Source organism: Bombus pyrosoma, linkage group LG14, assembly GCF_014825855.1.
Source record: "Bombus pyrosoma isolate SC7728 linkage group LG14, ASM1482585v1, whole genome shotgun sequence".
Lineage (NCBI taxonomy): Eukaryota > Metazoa > Arthropoda > Insecta > Hymenoptera > Apidae > Bombus > Bombus pyrosoma.
In genome coordinates this window covers 6,482,723-6,501,953 of record NC_057783.1, presented here as the reverse complement: position 1 = coordinate 6,501,953, position 19,231 = coordinate 6,482,723, and the positions used below count along the sequence as shown (strand labels likewise).

The 19,231-nt window shown below is 34.3% G+C and overlaps 4 protein-coding genes across 15 annotated transcripts; 2 read left to right on the top strand and 2 right to left on the bottom strand.

The window, feature by feature from the left end:
• Positions 1-11: 11 nt before the first annotated feature.
• LOC122574934 lies at positions 12-2,531 on the bottom strand. The gene is made up of 2 exons (XM_043743198.1): positions 2,345-2,531; positions 12-2,182 (listed from the first exon to the last, which is right to left on the bottom strand). The coding sequence occupies exons 1-2, from the start codon at positions 2,375-2,377 to the stop codon at positions 17-19; spliced, it is 2,199 nt and encodes a 732-aa protein (XP_043599133.1). The 5' UTR covers positions 2,378-2,531; the 3' UTR covers positions 12-16.
• A 103-nt stretch (positions 2,532-2,634) lies between these two features.
• On the bottom strand, positions 2,635-3,763 carry LOC122574939 (protein dj-1beta-like). The gene is made up of 4 exons (XM_043743208.1): positions 3,566-3,763; positions 3,201-3,359; positions 2,949-3,138; positions 2,635-2,884 (listed from the first exon to the last, which is right to left on the bottom strand). The coding sequence occupies exons 1-4, from the start codon at positions 3,746-3,748 to the stop codon at positions 2,763-2,765; spliced, it is 654 nt and encodes a 217-aa protein (XP_043599143.1). The 5' UTR covers positions 3,749-3,763; the 3' UTR covers positions 2,635-2,762.
• A 1,065-nt stretch (positions 3,764-4,828) lies between these two features.
• On the top strand, positions 4,829-17,740 carry LOC122574927 (arginine-glutamic acid dipeptide repeats protein-like). Of its 12 annotated transcripts, none has more exons than XR_006319239.1 (9): positions 4,830-5,064; positions 6,094-6,235; positions 7,993-8,352; positions 8,482-8,562; positions 8,639-12,044; positions 12,808-13,086; positions 14,768-14,966; positions 17,099-17,217; positions 17,564-17,691. XR_006319239.1 is itself a non-coding variant. In XM_043743174.1 (9 exons), exons 2-8 carry the CDS (start codon positions 6,188-6,190, stop codon positions 15,126-15,128), a joined length of 4,440 nt encoding a protein of 1,479 aa, XP_043599109.1. In that variant the 5' UTR covers positions 4,830-5,064; positions 6,094-6,187; the 3' UTR covers positions 15,129-15,130; positions 17,564-17,582. The 12 variants fall into 12 exon arrangements, 11 of the variants coding, with proteins under 11 accessions (XP_043599119.1, XP_043599109.1, XP_043599108.1 ...); XM_043743174.1 differs by lacking the exon at positions 17,099-17,217 and adding an exon at positions 15,062-15,130 and having other exon boundaries at positions 17,564-17,582; XM_043743173.1 differs by lacking the exon at positions 17,564-17,691 and adding an exon at positions 15,062-15,130 and having other exon boundaries at positions 17,099-17,532.
• On the top strand, positions 17,660-19,019 carry LOC122574940 (transcription factor 15-like). The gene is made up of 3 exons (XM_043743209.1): positions 17,660-17,888; positions 18,225-18,573; positions 18,828-19,019. Exons 1-3 carry the CDS (start codon positions 17,812-17,814, stop codon positions 18,864-18,866), a joined length of 465 nt encoding a protein of 154 aa, XP_043599144.1. The 5' UTR covers positions 17,660-17,811; the 3' UTR covers positions 18,867-19,019.
• The last annotated feature ends 212 nt before the right edge of the window (positions 19,020-19,231 follow it).

Sequence of the window (19,231 nt, the reverse complement as noted above, 5' to 3'; positions counted from 1 at the left end):
ATTGTGCCAACGATGTCTAATTTTTATTACTGTAATTGCTGAAAATGATGTCCATATCTAACTGAGATAACATTTCGTCGTCAGAGTCATTTTCGGTATCGCGAGATATATCACACATAGATTCTGAAGTTCCGAGAAGCTCTTTTTCTGCCAACTTATCAGATATTTTCGGTGAATCTAATGTAGCTGTAGGTGCAGAATTTTCTGGAAGTGTTAGTGTATCAGCATTTTTAAACTGAGGTAATTTATATCGTATAAAAGGCGAAGAATGTTCCACTTCTTTATGACAAGCTGAAGAAACAGTTTTTTCTGGGCATTTATCAATACCTATTTTTTCAAACAACATATCATTTAATTTCTCAGACTCAGTTCGTTTAAGAGAGATATTTGCTGCTGTTGAATGCTCAGCATTTGTTTGTAAAATTTTGAAATTACAAGAAAAGAATTTTTTCTCATTTATATCTGGAGTAGATCTTTTCAAAGATCTTAATAAATCTTTAGCTCTTTCTATATCATCATTCTGTATGTTATCCTTTTGTTTTGTTAGTAACAGTTTAGATTTTTGTTTTTTACTTTCTTCCTTCACGTGCTCCAAATTCTTAGACATTGAAGTATTAAAATTCTTTTCAATCTGTGTGTCTGTAATTTTATTAAAAGACACTGAAAAAGATACATCAGTGTCAAAATCCATTGGTTCGTCTGTATTTTCGTCTATTTCGTTCGAATTTGTAGAGAAACTTGAATCTTTTTTAATAACACTTTCTATATTCTTTCTGAAATATATTGACTTTTTATTATTACTATTGTTTTTCTCAATAAACTGACTATCACCTTTTGATGAGTGTGCCTCCAAAGCTGTTGCAGAAATGCAATCTGCTTTCTCTTTTCCCTCTGTCTTCATTCTACCATCTGAAATATTTCCAAAAATTGCTTCCATATACTCTGTACGTTCTATTGTGCCTTCACTAGTATAAATTGCTAATAAACTGGAGGGTGAAATTAGAACTTGATATTTATTCAAAACAAAAGTTCCAGAAGTTCTTAAAAGGCCTACATCATGTAATAGTACAACAACGTTAGGTTCTAACAAATCAGGATATTTAAGTGGTATATCTTTGTGTACAATTCCATGAATTTTATCCGTGAAATCTTTCAAAACAATAGGGGGATTATCATGACTATAGTCTATATGTTCTATTATTCCTGCCAAAAATTCAACTTTTGTACTATTGAAACCATTCATATTTGCTATTTGTTTAGTAGTAGCAATATCATGACCTTTCAGAAAATTATCTGGTAAATCACCCAACATTAATTGCCAAGGACCTTCCGTAAATAGATTTTTTGTGTTTTGAGAACAATATTCAGATAGATTACTTGAATCTGTCTCTTTTGTTTTCATCTCACTTTCTTCCAAACTATTTAAATATGAAATACATGATATATTAGTGTCTATATTATCTGGTAACAACCCAGCTGGACCAGGAAATTTTCTGATTAATGTCATCTTCTTATTAGACTCTATTTGTGGTTTAAATATAGGTAAAATTTTTTTTGTAATATCATTTTTGGTTTGTATATTGTCTATAGGGTTCTGCTTTAACACATTACACAATAACTGTTTCTTTGAATTCTCAAACAAAGATGGTGTAGAATTATCATTATTTAATTTATTTTCAGTTTTAGAAGTAGTCTTAGAGATTTGACATTTTCTTTCATTATTGAATACTGTATTTTCTAACTTTTCATTAAATTTTGGTACAACTTTTTTTAATTCTAAATTCTTTGTATTATTTTCTATCACTTTATCCTGTACATTTTTGTTTTTGAGTATTCCAAGTACTAAATTTTTCCTAGGTAATTGATTATTTTTACAGCTTTGTACTTGATTCACAGAGGTGTTTGATGAAGTATTATCACATAAATTTTTCAAATCACTGAACGCATCTTTAAATTCATTCTTATTAAATATTTCAAGAATTAAATTCTTTCTTGAGTCTTTATTTTCATCACATTTCTCTGTACTTTTATTTGCGGTACTTTCTTTCCATGATACATCACGGTCAAATGAAAAAATTGAATCATCATTTATATCTATTTTACGTTTTTTAGGTTCACTTTCTTGGTTATCCTTTTGAGAATAATAATTATTTACTTTCTCATCTACGTCAATCAAGAAATCCTAAAAATATACATTAAAAGATTATTTGTGTAATTACTTTGTTATTTTATGGTCTATCTGATATGGTATCTCATAAGGACAAATAATATTTTATTTAGAATATTTTTTACTATTATTTCACAAAACTTATAAAATTTGATACAAAAAATGCTTTTAATTTACCTGATCAAGATCCCAATCATCACTCTCAAACATTTTTCTCAAACATCAGTTTTGTTTTAATATATTTTTAATTTATAGAACATTTGTCTTTTCAATAATTAGTAATATACATACATTAGTTTGTATCGACACGTGTAAAATGTCAAATATTTCAATCATTGACTATGTAATAATGAAGATGTTAAATTTCCGATAAATTCGATTAAAATGGCAACCGTATGGGCGGGTATTTTGAATGGAAATACATTTAGTTACTGAATTTATGCAAAATGGAAAATAATATACCATAATTACAATATATATTAATTTATTATTAAATTCAAATTCATAGTTTTAATACAATAAACACAATCATCCATTATGAATAACATATGCATATAATATACATAACACGCTTATGCAAAGATTAAATTGATTTTTATTCTGTATACAACATAGCTTTTGCTACATTATCTGCTGTTTGTTTGTCAATCAATTTTTCAGCAATAACTAAGCCAAAAGCAAATGCAGTTGCTGGGCCTCTGCTAGTAATCAAATTACCTAAAATGTATATAAATAAAATATTTGTTGTATAGCAAATAGAATTTTATAAATAGATGCATACCATCAGTTACAACTTTATCTTCCAAATATTTATAATAATCTGTCAATTGATCTTTCATTGCAGGATATGATGTGACTTGCTTTCCTTTTGCAATACCATGAGCCTTTAATGCAGTTGGTGCAGCACAAATAGCAGCAATAAGTCTGTTTTCTTGTTCTTGCTGTTGTAGCAACTTTCCTACTTCTGCAGACTACACAAAGCAAAGAAAAGATAATTAATATATGTTCAAACATAAGCATTAATTTTACTTACATCTGCAAATGCTTTTGAACCACCTAAACCACCAGGCAATATTACAACATCATATTTCTGATTAACCGCATCTTGAAGTTTTGCATCAACACATATTTTCACATCACGGCTGCATTTGACACATGAGCTCTCAGTAAGACCAGCAATAGTAACATCAATCTAAAAATACAATTTTTAGTAACAAAAGATTGCATAGAGTTTTTTTTTACAAATAATGATCTATAAATTAAATTAATATTTCATGTACTGACATTAATGAGAAAGATGTTATTTTTTGTTAAGTAGTATATTTAACAGAAAATTTGCGTGTTAAAATCTAAAACGCAAATATGTAGTTTAAGGTTATATGTAATAAAAAAACATACTCCAGCTCTACGTAAGACATCCGTTGTTATTACGGCTTCCATTTCTTCAGAGCCATCAGCTATTAACAAAAGTGCTGATTTTTTACCCATGTTTACAGTATATTTTATTTTATTCAATAGAATTATCGGAAATTTGCAATTCGATTGTACAAAATGCGAAAGAGCACAGCACAATACTGACATGTGTAACTAGATGTTGATAATGGGAGAAGGGATCATTGGCGCTATTGGTACTCTATTGTTAAATATAATAGTCTAATTTTAAATAAACTTTCTCATTATTATATTTTTTCTATTTTAAAGGTAGTAAAAAGATAGTACAAAATAAAAATTCGAAAATCATTTCTGTAAATAATTTCTTTAACTTTCTTAAATTTCTATAACTAAATGATAATTTGTTTCATAAAATGTAGGAAAGAATTGTTTCATTTTTATTAATAATGTTACACAGGGAAGAAAATACAACAGTTAGTTCAGCTAATTACATATTTATCTATTTTATAAGTAGTGAAAAGATACTACAAAATTAAACTTAAAAAGAAGCATTTTTTATTTTGAAATATTTAGAAGTAAATTATTATTTGTTTTATAAACTTTGCAAATCATAAGTCAATATTAATACATTCTTGTGTATACCAATGACAAATATAGTGATGAAATAAATAATAAACTTAAAAAATTGCAAGTCATAATTATCTTATGTAACAATAATAAAATCCTAGAATTATAAAAGAGAAATTTTAAGAGAACATATAATGTATGACTAAAGAAATGAAACCTAAATAGCAACTTGTTTCATCTACTAAACATTATAATAAATATTCTACTTTGAGTATTTTATATATTTTTCAATATTATATGCATTATGTGCATTTTTTCGTCTTCAAATTTCCTATAAATACATATAAATATTCAGTCTACTTATAACCCATAACCTGTAACGTTGAATTCTTTAATATTATCAATTATCAAATAATTATATAAGACGTAAGAGGCCTAAGGTCATACTTAAAAAAATCTACATCTAACATTTGTAATTTCTAACATTAAAAAAATTCGTACGAAATTGTCTTCGAAAGATTTCAAATCGTACATTCAAATTAAGTTATCTTCTTTACATATATTAAATATTCCTCCAATTTTTTGTGATATAATTCTCTACTTTCTGTGATAGAACAGAATACAATAATTTTTCAAATTTTTAAATTGCCACCGAAAAAGTATTGTGAAAAGGAAACGAAGGAATACGCGGAATCGGAACGCACCCCCACAGAAGAAAAACGAAACAAAACGCAGTACAAGATGGCTGCGTTTGGGTGTTGTGGCTACTGATTTGTGTAAGATTATTCTGTAGTGCTCGATGGTTAATTAGTAGTGAATCTTAAAATATTCATCGGCTATTCATCGGTGTGAATCGCAGTTGTATATAACGCTTACGTGTGGAAGGAAGTTGCGTTAGGGGGAACAATGCAAGCACGTCGTTGAAACATTAATCACGGGTGAGTTTGCCTTGAAATTTTATGGCTTTTCACTTTATTTTAACGATTCTCCCGGAAGTCCGGCAGGACGAGGTGCGATGTGACGAAAAATTCTATCACGTAACCTATAATCTATGGAAACGGGATTCGATAATTAACTTACCGCTCGAACACGGTGTTCCTGTTCCTTTTTCGTATTTTCTGCATATATGATGAAATTGTGTAAATAGCTGGTTTTTTTCTTTCTGTATTCTCACATTGCACGTCGATGAGTCAATGAAAAGTTTTACAATGTCCATCGCTCCTTGGCACGCTTTAATCGCGTTACGATGACGATAAAGCGTCTCGATTTTATATGTAAAACTCATTTATGCCAACTATACCGCTTTCACCGTGACTCAAGACCACTTAAAGAAAGTAGAGATATATATTGTAATTGCTAGTGTGTTAAGATGGGTTATTGAAAGAGGATTTGGTTTCCTTTTTGTAAATCATGAGATTGTGAACATACGGCTTTTTTTCACTATTGTATACATGAGACGGTTGATTTTTTCAGGATTTTGTTCATGTATATACACACACACACATATATATGTATATGTACTTTCATTAATTTCAATTGTGTTGTATAAATTTATACTTTGTTCAGGTGTTGATGAAACAAGTCATTAGATGTAATTTTTCAAATAAACATTTGATAGTTATATTTTATTCCTTTTGTAGGGTACTTTCCATATTGATATGTTGTAGTTCAGAAATATTTTAGTTGTATTTGAGACAAGAAATGGTAGAGCCATTAGGGAGCAGAACGTACATAGGAAAAGGTGCTCCAAAAGAAAATGACAAATGACGTTATAAAAACTTACTTGTATGTTTAAGGTATTATTTGCATAATGTAGCTATTACTTTGAGAAAAATAAAATATAATGCCATAATAACTGACATCATAATAGAAAAAAGGGTCATTAATTAAAAAAAAAAGAGGAAGCATGTTAGCAGTACTTTTTCTTAAACAGTTATTATAAATATACTGATAGAATGACTATATAGTTCAGGGGGTGGATGATAGGAATTTACTGAAAATCCAAGATAGAAGCCACTTGAAACGCTGGAGAAAGACGGTGGAGCTTCGGAGGAGGAGGAGATGTCTGCCGGCACCCAGGGCGAGATTCGGGTTGGCCCTTCGCACCAGGTTTGCCATATACCTTGAAAACCTTTTTTGCTACTTAGCTATATTGCACAATGTACCTAACTCAAGGCTTGTTCTCCTGAAATGTGTATTCTGAATGTATAGATAAGGCAGAGTTCATCATTGAAGCACCAGGTAATTGTGACACCATTTTTTTCACAATACCTAATATGTTCAATGGTAATTGCTCCCCATTTATGTATTTCACTCTTCCCTTATATGTAACTAAAATTAGGGTGATATTCAAGTTATTTGTTACCTATATTGTTAGGTATGTGTATATTCAAGAGTTGTTGAAGGACTTATAGTTTTAAACAACTTTGTATGGAATAGAGATGTTTGAAACTGTGTTATTAGTAACAACATGTACGTATTAATTGATAATATGTGTGAATTAAATAAGCAAAACAAATAATGTTTAAGCTAATAGTTATTCGTGAATATAAGAAATGCTTACTTTATACATTAAAAATTTTGTTTTTAAAATAGATTATCATATGTATATCAGGTGTCATTAATAATTCATAAACACTGTTTATGCATACTATAAATATTTTAGTACCCAATTAGTTTACATATCTTTAGAAAAAACTAAAAATGAAGATATACTTGCGTAGTTCTTATAAGAATGTATAATTATTTTGCAATGCTATTCAGTGTAGTCATCATATTATTTTCAAGAATTGTTAAAGTGCATGGCGTGTACTTAGTTACAGGTTTAGAATAATTGAAATACCACTGTTTTCTTAGTGCTTGAAATTCATATTCATAGGAAGGATTTTCATTCAGAAGTTGCAGTCTTAATATCTATCTTATATTTATACACATTGAAAGAAAAAATTGTAGAGTTGAACATTATATGGCACAAATACCTACCTATTCCTTATACAGCTTTGTTGTATGCCGATGGTTCAAATAACAATGATAGTTATTCTTTAAGTCACAATTATAATTTTTTACTTGCTTAACAGTACAGCCACAACACTTAAATCACATCGCAAGTACTATCCCTGAGTTTGCCACTGTTGTTGAAAGACCCTAAATATGATGAAAGTTATTATGACGGAGCATTCTAACAATAATATTATAGGATAATATTGTATAAGTGTAAGATTAACTTTATATTTATAGTGGTTTTCAGTCACGGTGAAATTATAAAATATTTTATTTTTATGTAATAACCCATTGGTTACTTGAACCATCTACGAAATATTAAAGTTAGGAACTTTGTGAAGAAGTATTTAGTCGCAGAATAATCATTTTATCACAATTTCTTCTCATCTTGTAAATGTCATCTTGTTACATTTGTTTGTGAAATAATTGTTTTTCATTCGTTAGCTATGATTTTCTCAATTCATGTTCATCTGCTCACATTAGAAAATGTTACAGTGAATGTGTTTTTTGTTCGAGTGGAGATTAACTTGTAGCTTTAATTTATATACACATGAACATGAACATGACTAATTATTGTTAAATGGTACCAAGTCTCAACACGTGTATATAATAATTATATGTTATCTTTTTAACTTGTCTTGTTTCTCATGCTTATATATATACGTATATTTATAATCATTAGTTTGTACACAAATATAAAAGTACTCACGCTACTTCTCGTACCAGTATTGTAACAAACGGAACAGAATGGAAAAAAATTATACTGGCTCGTGTAGTTTCGAAAAGCAAGCCGGAGTATAGGTGCGTACAACTAACTCGCTTTGGCATTGGTGCTAACCACGCACAATCCCGAATTTTGGGTACAGGAATTGGTTTCTTGTCAGGCCCGTTTGCCTGAGTATCGGCCGGGTATACCTCCTGGAGAGCTGCTTCCTGATCCAGAGTTTTCTAAAGAACGAGAGGAGCTAAGATGGATTCCAGCTATGGCATTGGACGGGGATCTTCTGATGTACTTAAGGGCAGCTCGATCTATGGCTGCGTTTGCTGGTATGTGTGATGGAGGATCCCCGGATGACGGTTGTGTGGCTGCTTCCCGTGACGACACGACTATCAATGCTCTGGATATCTTGCACGACTCTGGCTATGATCCAGGAAGAGCATTGCAAGCTTTGGTTAAATGTCCTGTACCTAAAGGCATCGATAAAAAGTGGTCTGAGGAGGAAACTGTAAGTAGAAGTGACAAAATCTGGAAAATTGATTAAGTAGTTTCTTTATCGTGATTGTACGTATGTGATCTTATAATTGGAAAAGAAAGATCAGACTTCCATTTAATTGGTCATCGATCTGTCCTATAGAAACGCTTCGTCAAAGGACTTCGGCAATTTGGAAAAAATTTCTCAAGAATCAGAAAGGATCTCTTACCTCATAAAGACACGGTAATGAAATTTCAGAGAAAGTAAAGTGAGACTTGATAGAATAGGTAGCAAAGCTTCTTTTTTCCTTTACTTTTAGCCGGAATTGGTTGAATTCTACTATTTATGGAAGAAAACGCCAGGAGCGAATAATAACCGACCTCATCGAAGAAGACGACAGGGTTCGCTTAGGAGAATTCGTAACACGCGAAACTCGCGCGCTGGCACTCCCAAAGAAGAGGTGCCAACTCCACCCAAAGATACTCCACCAGCTAACGTCAATCAGAAGGAGCCTGTCTCGGAACCGGAAACTGTACCTGTTGGGACACCTGCGAGCAATAATCCTGGTGGGGAAATTAGTTCCGTAACAGAAGACGATAACTCGGAAGAGGATAGTGATTCCAGAGACACAAACACTAACGGAGCAACGCATTCGTGTCAACATTGTTTTTCAACTAATTCGAAGGATTATCAGGTAGCTGGCAAGGACAGGTTATTGCTTTGTACGGAATGCAGGACACATTTGAAGAAGACCGGAGAACTACCGCCTGCGCCACCATATCTGTTCCGCCCTGTGCCTGCGGAATCACCAGATAGCCCAGGGAGAATGCGTACAAGAAACAAGGCCAAGGAAACGCCTAGACCTGCAAGACCACGACGTACAGGAGGAACGGATACTCCTGATCAGGAAAAGCAGCAGCAACAGCAACAGACGCCAGACAAGAATAAGAAAAAATCTAGTAAGCCAGAGACGCCGAAGAAAGGTCAAAAACGACCTCAGACGGATGAAGTGGACGAGGACAAGGAGTCTCAGAAGCGAAAACGTCCTGGTGAACGTCCTGAGAGTCCCTCGGAGTCTCTCACGACCGATAGCAACTCTCTCATGGATGAACCTGAAAGGGAAGGAGAAGGTGATACGAACGAAAATCAACCTACTCCTGTTACAGTGCCAACTGAAGAGCCTGTTAGTCCAGCAGTAACCACACCGGAAGAGCCTTCTGAACCAACTCCAGTTTCTACCCCCATACCAACACCTATACAGACTTTACCAATTTCTGTTCCTGTTATCCACACTTTGGAAAAGAAACCGTTATTGGAAGAATCAGTAGAAACGAAGGATCAAATAGAAGATGTTCCTTTAGCTATGAATCAGCCATTAAAGTTGGAACCTATGCCAATAGAACCAGTCATGTCACCATCTAACGAAGATATGAAGGAGCCCGAACAGCAGCTGAATTTGACCACGTCGCAGTCGTTAAATATAAATGATATGAGTCAAAATATGCCACGTAATTTATCACAGTCAATGCAGAACAGTGGTATTTGTGCTTCGACTGGTTCGCAAGGCATGCAGAACTCGCAGATCATGTCTCCAACGCACCAAGGATTGCCACTTAATATGCAGTACACACCCAATGTTCCTCCTGTTCAGAATGTGCCGCAAAACTTATCACAGAGTATGCAGATGCCGCCGAACATACCGCAGAATATGTCAAATGCGCAAAACATGGGACCAACACAAAACCTTCGAGCACACGGTGAGAACCTGTCAAGTACGCAAAATATGCCTCAAAGCATACCGGGACCACCATTGAACCTCAATATCTCGCAAAGCATACCAACGAATATGACGCAGATGCCTCAGATGCCGAGTTCGCCACAACCACTTGGCTTAACCGTCATGTCTTCTGAAAACAGAATGTCCGAACGAATTTCCGACGACAGATTACCTCCGGAACGGATTAGAGATAGTAGGATACCTGATAGAATACCAGAGAGGATACCAGAAAGACCAGAAAATAACGAGCCTGAGAGGAATGAATCGAATAATCTGTTCCAACCCATTCAGTCAAGTGGAATGTTATCCATGGAGAAACCGTCACCGATGTACAATTTAGCTGGAACGCCACCGATGGAGCCTCAAAATTTGAAGATCAAGCAAGAGATTATTCCTCCTGAGCCAGATCCGCTTCAAAGTTTAAAGGAAGTCAAAGTTCCTGGTTTTCAGTCTGGTTTTCCTGGTCCGAGTTTGGAGAATATTAAAAAAGATCCAGATAGTTCCAGCAAACCACCAACACCTAGCAAGCACTCCATACCAAGCAGTCAACCTGTTCCTCAAATACAATCTGTAGCAGCTTCCCCAACGCCGACTCTTCCACCACCACCTACGTCTATTCCACAGCCTGTGATGCATCCAGCCCAGCAACCAAGTCCTCATATGGCTCATCCATTCCACCCACACCATCCCTTGATGCATCACTCATTATTTACCGCCATGCATCCGTATCATCCTCATGCTTACCCAGGTTATGCTCCAGTTGGTGCTTATCCCTCGTTTCCACCATATCCTTACGGTGTTCCCCACGCAATCCCTCCTCCATCCCCACAAAGGAGTCAAGAAAGTACAACTATGATGACGGCACATCATTCAAGCACAAGTTCCAGTGTGACAACGAGAGAAGAAGGAGAGAATCTCATCGCGACGCATCATCACTCTTCTACAATGCATCAAGCCACGGCTCTGCATCATGACAAACTGTTGACGATCTCCTCTCACAGTTCTCATAGTCACTCTTCGTCGCACAGTTCACATAATACTCAACGTAAGCCATCGCTAGTTCCAACCACATGTCTGACATCCAGTAGCTCAGCGCATCATCACCATAGACCGCCGCAATCTCAGCCTCCAGTCGCTCCTGAACCTAAAATAGAACCTGACCTCGTAGAACAAGAACAAGAAGAACCACCAAGCCCACGAGGCCCATCTCCAGAACCTCGAATTGAAGATTCTGAATGTCACAGATCACAATCTGCCATATTTCTACGACATTGGAACCGAGGCGAGAACAACTCTTGCACCAGAACAGATCTGATGTTCAAGCCTGTCCCAGATTCGAAGTTAGCAAGAAAGAGAGAGGAAAGGTCGAGGAAGCAGGCAGAGAGGGAAAGAGAAGAACGTGATAGAGCTGCGGCGCAACAAGCTAGGAAAATGACCACGCCTGAGAAGCAGCCAGAAACATGTAAGCCGCCTAGTCGTGGGCCTCTTGAGCCTGTCGTGTCTCCGTATGACAGATATGCCGCAAGACCGGGATCCTACGCTGATACTCCTGCTTTGAGACAGTTGTCCGAGTACGCTCGGCCACACGCTGCATTTTCACCTGCTAGACATCCTGCGCCACCAGATCCGATGTTACATTACATGTATAGTCCTGCTGCTCGAGAACGCTTAGAACTAGAACATTTAGAACGTGAAAAGAGAGAACGAGAGATAAGAGAATTACGCGAACGAGAATTAAACGATCGATTAAAAGAGGAACTTCTGAAGGGAACGCCTAGACCTATGCCAGCGCCAGTGGATCCACATTGGTTGGAAATTCATCGACGTTACGCGGCCGCTGGACTCGCTCCTGGACCGTCAGGGCCTCCTCAGGCTCTCCATCAATTCAGTCTTTATGGAGCACCGCCTGGACCCAGCCAGTTGGAAAGAGAACGTTTAGAAAGACTAGGTAATGTTAACTCTCTACCAGTAAGGGTCTACCATTCCCCTCGAAATGCGTATCTTTCTTCTCGCATATTGGACTGAACGCAAAATTAACTATGGATGAGTGATTTTAGGCTTTCATGGCCCGGGTTGCTGCTGATCAGGATTTCAGATGTAAGCTGTGGCTTTTCAAAACGTTGTTCCAGTACTCTTGGCTGCATTGCAGCTGGCTTTATCATGTCAAGTACAAACTTGAGTAGATGATTACAAGTTAGAGTTTATAATCATTTACCATATTAAGGCTATGGTGTTTAATTTCTGATGCAATTAGCTACAATACGGACAAGAAGTCAGAACAACTTTTCAAAAGAATACATTTTATATCCGAGAACCTTGAACAGCGATTATGATTTTGATTTGATTGAGAAAATTGGCGAGATTCGACCGAGTTTAGAATCTAAATCAGCGTTGTCCAAATTACAATCCCAAAACTCATGGAGCTTATATTCTAATACCATAGATATATGATTATTCGGTGGACAACGTTAATTTAGGGATAAAGCGAGATAATGATTGTTTTCGAATGTTAGCTGCTTCTTATGTTCATCATATAATTACCAAATGATCAAGTAATGATGTAAGACGCAGCTATCGGTCGAAGATCTGACAGAAGAGTGCCGCAAAAAAAATCAAAAAAGAATTCATTGTCGGGAGAACTACAACGTAGCTGGTTAGAATTAAGAGTACGACTGGGACAGTATGTTTGATCGAGGCGCTGTCGGGTTTAGGGATACCGACTGCAGCCGGCGGGGGGCCAGCGGGTGCAGGGGCTGGCCATCCCGTAGCGGCTCATCACCACGGCCAGCTGGACGAGCGACTGGCTCTAGCTGCTGACCCGATGGTCCGGTTGCAGATGGCTGGCATTTCGCCCGAGTATCATGCTCACACTCACGCGCATACGCATGCGCATACGCACTTACACTTACATCCGGGACAGCAGCAGGCCCAGCAACAGGCTCAGCAACAGCAGGAAGCGGCTGCGGCTGCAGCTGGATTCCCCCTGCCTGGTAGGTCCTATAAATCAGGATGTTTGAGTACGCTCCCGCACGATGATCGCTCCTTTCACCGACTATCTCTATAATCTTAGAACCAACAAGGATTTCTTTTATACATACATGTGTATAAGTATATCACGATTTTACTTTTACCCATAAGAGTATAGATATTAGACTTTTTTGATCTTGATTAAATTTGATAAGTAGATTGCGGATATTTATGCATTTATAGGGAGTTTAAAGATGTACAGACTTAATATAGAGATATGTATAAAGAATATCCATATTTATATCTATATCATATATTCTATTTCACTTTATATTTTATATATATTATATTTAGAAAGTGGGACAAATCTTTGCATAGATTCCATTTCTTTAGTTGTGTTCATAACAATATGAATTTTTATAGACATCTCCAGTCTACTGAGAACATTTCTATAATTTGAAAACGTTTACAAGCGATTAGTTCTATAATTATAATTTAATTTTTTATTGATACAATTGAAAATGTAAAACCAAGCCTAAATTAACATATAAGAATCACATATATTCAATTTTTAAAGTAAGATCATAAAGTTAGGAGATAATCTTATTAGATGTATTTTTTGAATAGTAAGATTTCTCTGAATCTTTATTTTTCTTTTTTGTAAGATAACGAGTCCGTGATCGGTAAAGCGGTCAATTGCGTGTAAGCGTACTGTAACGTGCTTTTCACCTAATCAATTTAATATCAGTCACTCTAACTTAAATGGAAAGCATTCTAACTGCCACCAACAGCTTACCTTTTTCATAAAGAAAAAGACAACAAAAATATAGAGAGAAATATAAATTTTTCTCTGCGGCAAAAATTTTTTTTGCATTTTTCTGTCGCTTTTCTCGCTATGCCATATTATATTAACTTGAAACCAGAGCTTTTCGATCATCGAGCGCAGTTTCTGGGTGAAGGTACGATTCATCAATAAAGATTCTATGAATTTTTAATAGCGTGAATTACCTTTAAGTAAACTGCAATGATTGTGTGTGTGGTACGTGCGTGAATGGGAGTGACACAATGTGTCTGTACTGCACAAACATTTATGATATTTATTATCCATCTATGACAATATTCTTTTAAAAGCTGCACATTATTTGCATAATTTATCAACATTACAGCAACATAACGTCTATATGTTTTTATTATCATATCATCCTATTATAACATCTTATTAACGTTATTATATAAATCTATCCAAAATCAACTGATTGTTCAGGATCGTTTAAGAGTAATCATGCAAGTGTAGCATTTGTATTAGTCCTTGGAGTATGAAAGGAGATATTTTGATCTTATTTGTTTTTATTATATATTACCTGGAAATTAATTTTTAAGTTTACTAATTAATTTACTTCTTACTGGTATTTTCATCTATGCTAGATAATAAAGGTACTTCTGTGTAATATTGCAAGGATTAAATGCAAGATGAAGAAATAAGAGTTGATCCTGTTTTGGGCGACCAGTTAATTTTGGACAGGGAATAGAGAAAGAAGAAAGTTGTTACAGTGCAGCGGCATACGAAACCAAAAATATCGTCCAACAAATCTCACGCTTCATCATGCATGCCCGTTTATCTATAAGTTTTCTCAAGGCTTTATTTATCTTATGAAGGCAACACGATCGTCTTTTACAATTTACTAATGTTTTCTATCTGTACAGCGGCAGCTGGTGCAAATTATCCTCGACCAGGCTTAATGCCCCGTGACCCAGCACTGGCTCTTCATCCCGCAGAACTTCTTGGAAGACCGTACGCAGATATGGCGGCGCATCACGAGCAATTACAACGTCATCTAATGATGGAACGCGATCGATTCCCTCCTCATGCATCGCTTGTTGCACACCACGAGGAATATCTAAGGTTCGTCCTTTGAAATCCATAACAAAGCTATACAATTATACGTATGCTTGATTTAGACGACCAGTGGTATCGGACTAACAAAGGGTGTTTTTTAGACAACAGCGCGAGCGTGAGCTTAAAGTTCGCGCACTGGAAGAAGCTGCACGTGGATCACGCCCTTAAGTGTAATTGTATTTATATATTCTAATGATATCCTTTATAATTAGGGACGCGACGGTCCTCGTTAGAAACAATTAACGAGTACTCGTCAGGCGGTGATCGAGCACAAGACGTCATGCTTTGCAATTGACAAAAAAAAAAAGAGATAAGAAAAAAGGTGCAAGGATAAACAAAAAAAAAAAAAAAAAAATAGAAACGATCTGCTCAAGATCGCTGACCTTACGTTTATGATCAAAAATTATTTTTGCGGTTTTTCTTTAAAGTTAAGTAATTAATGAGAATATAAAAACGTAAGGATTGTTACGACGTGTAACTTTTTAGTGTAAATATGACACGATTTAAAGAATAGAGCTAGATTTATCTAGCACTATGGAGGATTGAAATTTATATATATATATATAAATATGTGTATGTATGTATATATAAATATATATATATTTATATATATATGTATATTTATATATATATATATATGTATATATATATATATATATATATATACAGCGACCGCTTGACGTGTAAATTTGTTTGAAATTTCTATATATATTATATATATTATCGAAACCACGATATTACCATATGCTCAAACGAGATTTATTTCCGTTTGATTTCATTTCTCACAGCGGTAATAATGCCAAAGTGTTCAGAAGAGAAGTGGTTCACCGTGTTTCTTCTTTTTTTGTTTTTTAGTTCTTTCGTGCTTACGCGCAAGAAATCGTTGTCCGTTTATTTTACAATTTACAACACTCGATTATGTACCGACGAACACAAATCGTGTTTTTGAGACGAATAATAATTTTATAATCTTTAGAGTAGCTTCCCGAACATGTTAACTGTCTGTGCATCATAAAACAATTCATAAATGATTTTCTCACAGACTTTTCGTGTTTTAGCGTATCATAAGATGTAACTTAAGTTTTAAATAATTATTGTAATTTCTGTGTCGGACAATTTGTATATTTTCTATATGTATCCTTTTAAGATTTTACTCCGAAGACCACGAGCGTTTGATACTAGTTTGATCGAGCGGCTGATTAGTAATTAAAGAACAAAACACAAAAAAATGGTAAAAAAGCAAACTTTGTAACGAAGTGACCAAAGTTTAAAAAAGTTTGTAGAAAAATGATGTGAGCGAACGCATAATCTTTCATCGTGTGTAATGTTCACAAAAATATTCTGTATGCACTGTGCAGGCACTGGAAATTAATGCGTGTTTTCAATGAAAGAGAAAAGAGTAAAAGTTCTGACGACAATTCAAACATATAAATTTTCTGCTATATAATTAATTCAGTGTAATGTAGTTATTTAATTAAGTAAAATATTTCATAGAAACATCCAGTTTTATCGTATCTTTTTTTCTCTATTTTCTTCATAAAGAAATATTCGATATTAATTTCAAAATGAAAAAGTATGATTCAGATGTGGAATGATCAATGTACTGTCAATGTCTGCTTGCACTTACGAGACTATAGTATATTTTTCCTATGTCACCATACAACTATCTGTGAGAGAATTATATACATTTGCGTTAATACAACGTAATCTCAAGCAGACATTTTTTTCTTCATTAATCTGTTACCAGAGAAAATAGGAAAAGTGAATACGTCAAATGGAAAATTTTATGTGATCAGAAGATCAAATCATTGTATAATTTCTTATTACCAGTTTGCCTGTCACTGGATTCCCTGGACAGAAAATAAATGCCTGTCTTATAAAATACACTATTTTTTCGTGTCACGGTAATTTATATCCAACGCTATAATATTCTACGAATTTATAAAAAGGCCAGTCATGAATCAGTCAGAAACTAACATCAGACCTAGCCTAATTAATTTTACACATGGTATTTGTTTTCCTCGCTCTTTCTACCGGTCGTCGGTTGGTTTTTATTGACCGTAATGTGAAACCCAGCCTCCGACCACTTTACGTGGGAGTCATCACATCTATGTATGTTTCTATGTTTGTGTCTGTAGAAGGAAACAAGTGTCACGTTGACCATTCTGAAACTATTTCCTATGTTACAAAATCGCAAACTGTTGAAAGAATATTAGAAAAAATTATTTTCAAGATATCTCTATACATTAATAAGAAGGTAATCATCAAGATAATTATTGCTAGTACTTAATAGTTTTGGGGGACGCTTTTGGGATGCTTTTTCAATTTCTTTATATTAATATAGCTATTAGTTTACCTTAACTACTCATTTCTGTATTTTTAACTAGCTAATCAATCCTAATTATGTAATTTATTTAGTTAACAATTCCTTTTTTTGGCTGTTATGCATGATTTGACAAAAATGTTGAATTTCATGTATTTCAATTTTTTAAAAATTGAATACGACTTCAGTAAATGTTACTTTCTATTATTTATATATACATACTTATTTTGTTATGTTTATATATATTTTCGAAATTATTAACGTATTCTGTTTTTACTAGCCAAACATGGTGCAAGTGGCTCGTTCGCCCCTAATCGGATGCACGTGTATTTCACATGTGTATTCTAGTAAAGGGAAGGGGTAGGGTGGGGGTTAACGGCAACGCATATCGGGGAAGAGGGAATCCTGGAGGAAACGAAGGAAGCCACAGCGGCTTAGTCATTCATAAACGAACCGCTAGTGTGGTCGGACGCCTCTTTTGAGTTACTGTAGTTATTTAACGATTAACTGATAACTGCACAGTGCAGCATGGCTGCACGAAAGAAAGAGGAATCATCAAAGCAACGTTATCAAGCGAACGCACGTGAAAGGGATCGCACTCATAGGTGAAAATATATCTTTAATCATAAAATAATCATCTTTTTTTCTAAGACATTAAAAATATATTTTTTAAAACATAATAATAAAACAATTAAAATAATGCTTGAAGTGTTTATATACTCTGTAAAGATACGATAATACAAACTTAAAAGTTAAATTACAGAGAATGGGATACTGTACTGTTCAAAGTAATTAGAGGAATATTTATTTGAATAACTTGTTAATGACAAATTAATAAGATAATTAAATTATTATATATGTATTGAATTATAATTGTAAAACAGAAGCTTCTCTAATTACTTTGAGTAGTGTGTAAACGAGATGTTCGTCTTTTGGTTCAGGAGAATATTCAGTTATGAAAAATTCGCGAATACTCTAAGCGAGGGTAAGGGATCCAAACGCGAAATTCAAGAAATCCAATCTTCGCTCTGCAGTGTGAACACGGCTTTCAGTACCTTGAGAACTTTAATACCAACGGAACCTGCGGATAGGAAATTATCAAAAATAGAGACATTGAGATTAGCGAGCAGTTACATCAGCCATTTGGGTGCTGTTCTTGTTGCCGGTCCTATAGATCAACCGTGTTTACGCGTTGAGGATAGCAGCGGACTTTACGGAACAAATTATTGGACTGATTCACAAACAAGGCCGCAAGTCTGCACTTTTTGCCTTGCTATGCACAAAAAATATGTAAGTTAATGATAACTGGTGATATAACAATAATATTATTAATTATCGAGTTACTTTTTATTTACTTAACAAAACTATATATATATATATATATTGTAAAATTCATTCTTTGTGATAATTTACTGTATTATTTCGCAGATGAAAAAAATTATATATTTAGAAAGCTATATATGTATAGTTTTTTATTTTCATAAAAATAAAATGTCGATCTTGTCAAAAGGATTATAATAACCTACGATTTTTGTAAATTTCAGAACTTAAATATTACTTCAGGAGCAATTTCAAATTATTGAAAGGAGAACATATGTGTACTGTTTTTGAAAAATCAACATCTATCGACCTAAGCAATGTATGAAGATTAAGATATACATAAATAATTTACTGTACATTTCTTGTATATATACGAATATTATTAAGTTTAATAAAGTTTATATTGTATCTATTAACCCCATCGCGTTTGTTACCTTAGATTTATATTAAATAATAAATAAAATATAAAATTAAAGCTATGACGAATAAATAATATTTCGTAGCATGTATTCATATACAGGGAGATAAAGGTGAATTCTTTAACCTATGTATTCAAACATCATTTATTTTTTTCATAACATTTGAACATCGAATATCCGTATAATCGCTAATGCTACTGGAGTCAAAC

Excerpts from the sequence above, each read along its gene's own strand:
- LOC122574927 (XM_043743174.1), top strand. The coding sequence starts at position 6,188 with ATGTCTGCCGGCACCCAGGGCGAGATTCGGGTTGGCCCTTCGCACCAG. Across the intron at positions 8,353-8,481 it reads AGTGGTCTGAGGAGGAAACT|AAACGCTTCGTCAAAGGACT; the intron begins GTAAGTAGAAGT and ends TCTGTCCTATAG. Across the intron at positions 14,967-15,061 it reads CACCACGAGGAATATCTAAG|ACAACAGCGCGAGCGTGAGC; the intron begins GTTCGTCCTTTG and ends GGTGTTTTTTAG.
- LOC122574939 (XM_043743208.1), bottom strand. The coding sequence starts at position 3,748 with ATGTCAGTATTGTGCTGTGCTCTTTCGCATTTTGTACAATCGAATTGC. Across the intron at positions 3,360-3,565 it reads ATGTCTTACGTAGAGCTGGA|ATTGATGTTACTATTGCTGG; the intron begins GTATGTTTTTTT and ends TTGTATTTTTAG. Across the intron at positions 2,885-2,948 it reads AGATAAAGTTGTAACTGATG|GTAATTTGATTACTAGCAGA; the intron begins GTATGCATCTAT and ends TATACATTTTAG.
- LOC122574940 (XM_043743209.1), top strand. The coding sequence starts at position 17,812 with ATGGCTGCACGAAAGAAAGAGGAATCATCAAAGCAACGTTATCAAGCG. Across the intron at positions 17,889-18,224 it reads GAAAGGGATCGCACTCATAG|GAGAATATTCAGTTATGAAA; the intron begins GTGAAAATATAT and ends CTTTTGGTTCAG. Across the intron at positions 18,574-18,827 it reads TTGCTATGCACAAAAAATAT|AACTTAAATATTACTTCAGG; the intron begins GTAAGTTAATGA and ends TGTAAATTTCAG.
- LOC122574934 (XM_043743198.1), bottom strand. The coding sequence starts at position 2,377 with ATGTTTGAGAGTGATGATTGGGATCTTGATCAG. Across the intron at positions 2,183-2,344 it reads ATGATTGGGATCTTGATCAG|GATTTCTTGATTGACGTAGA; the intron begins GTAAATTAAAAG and ends GTATATTTTTAG.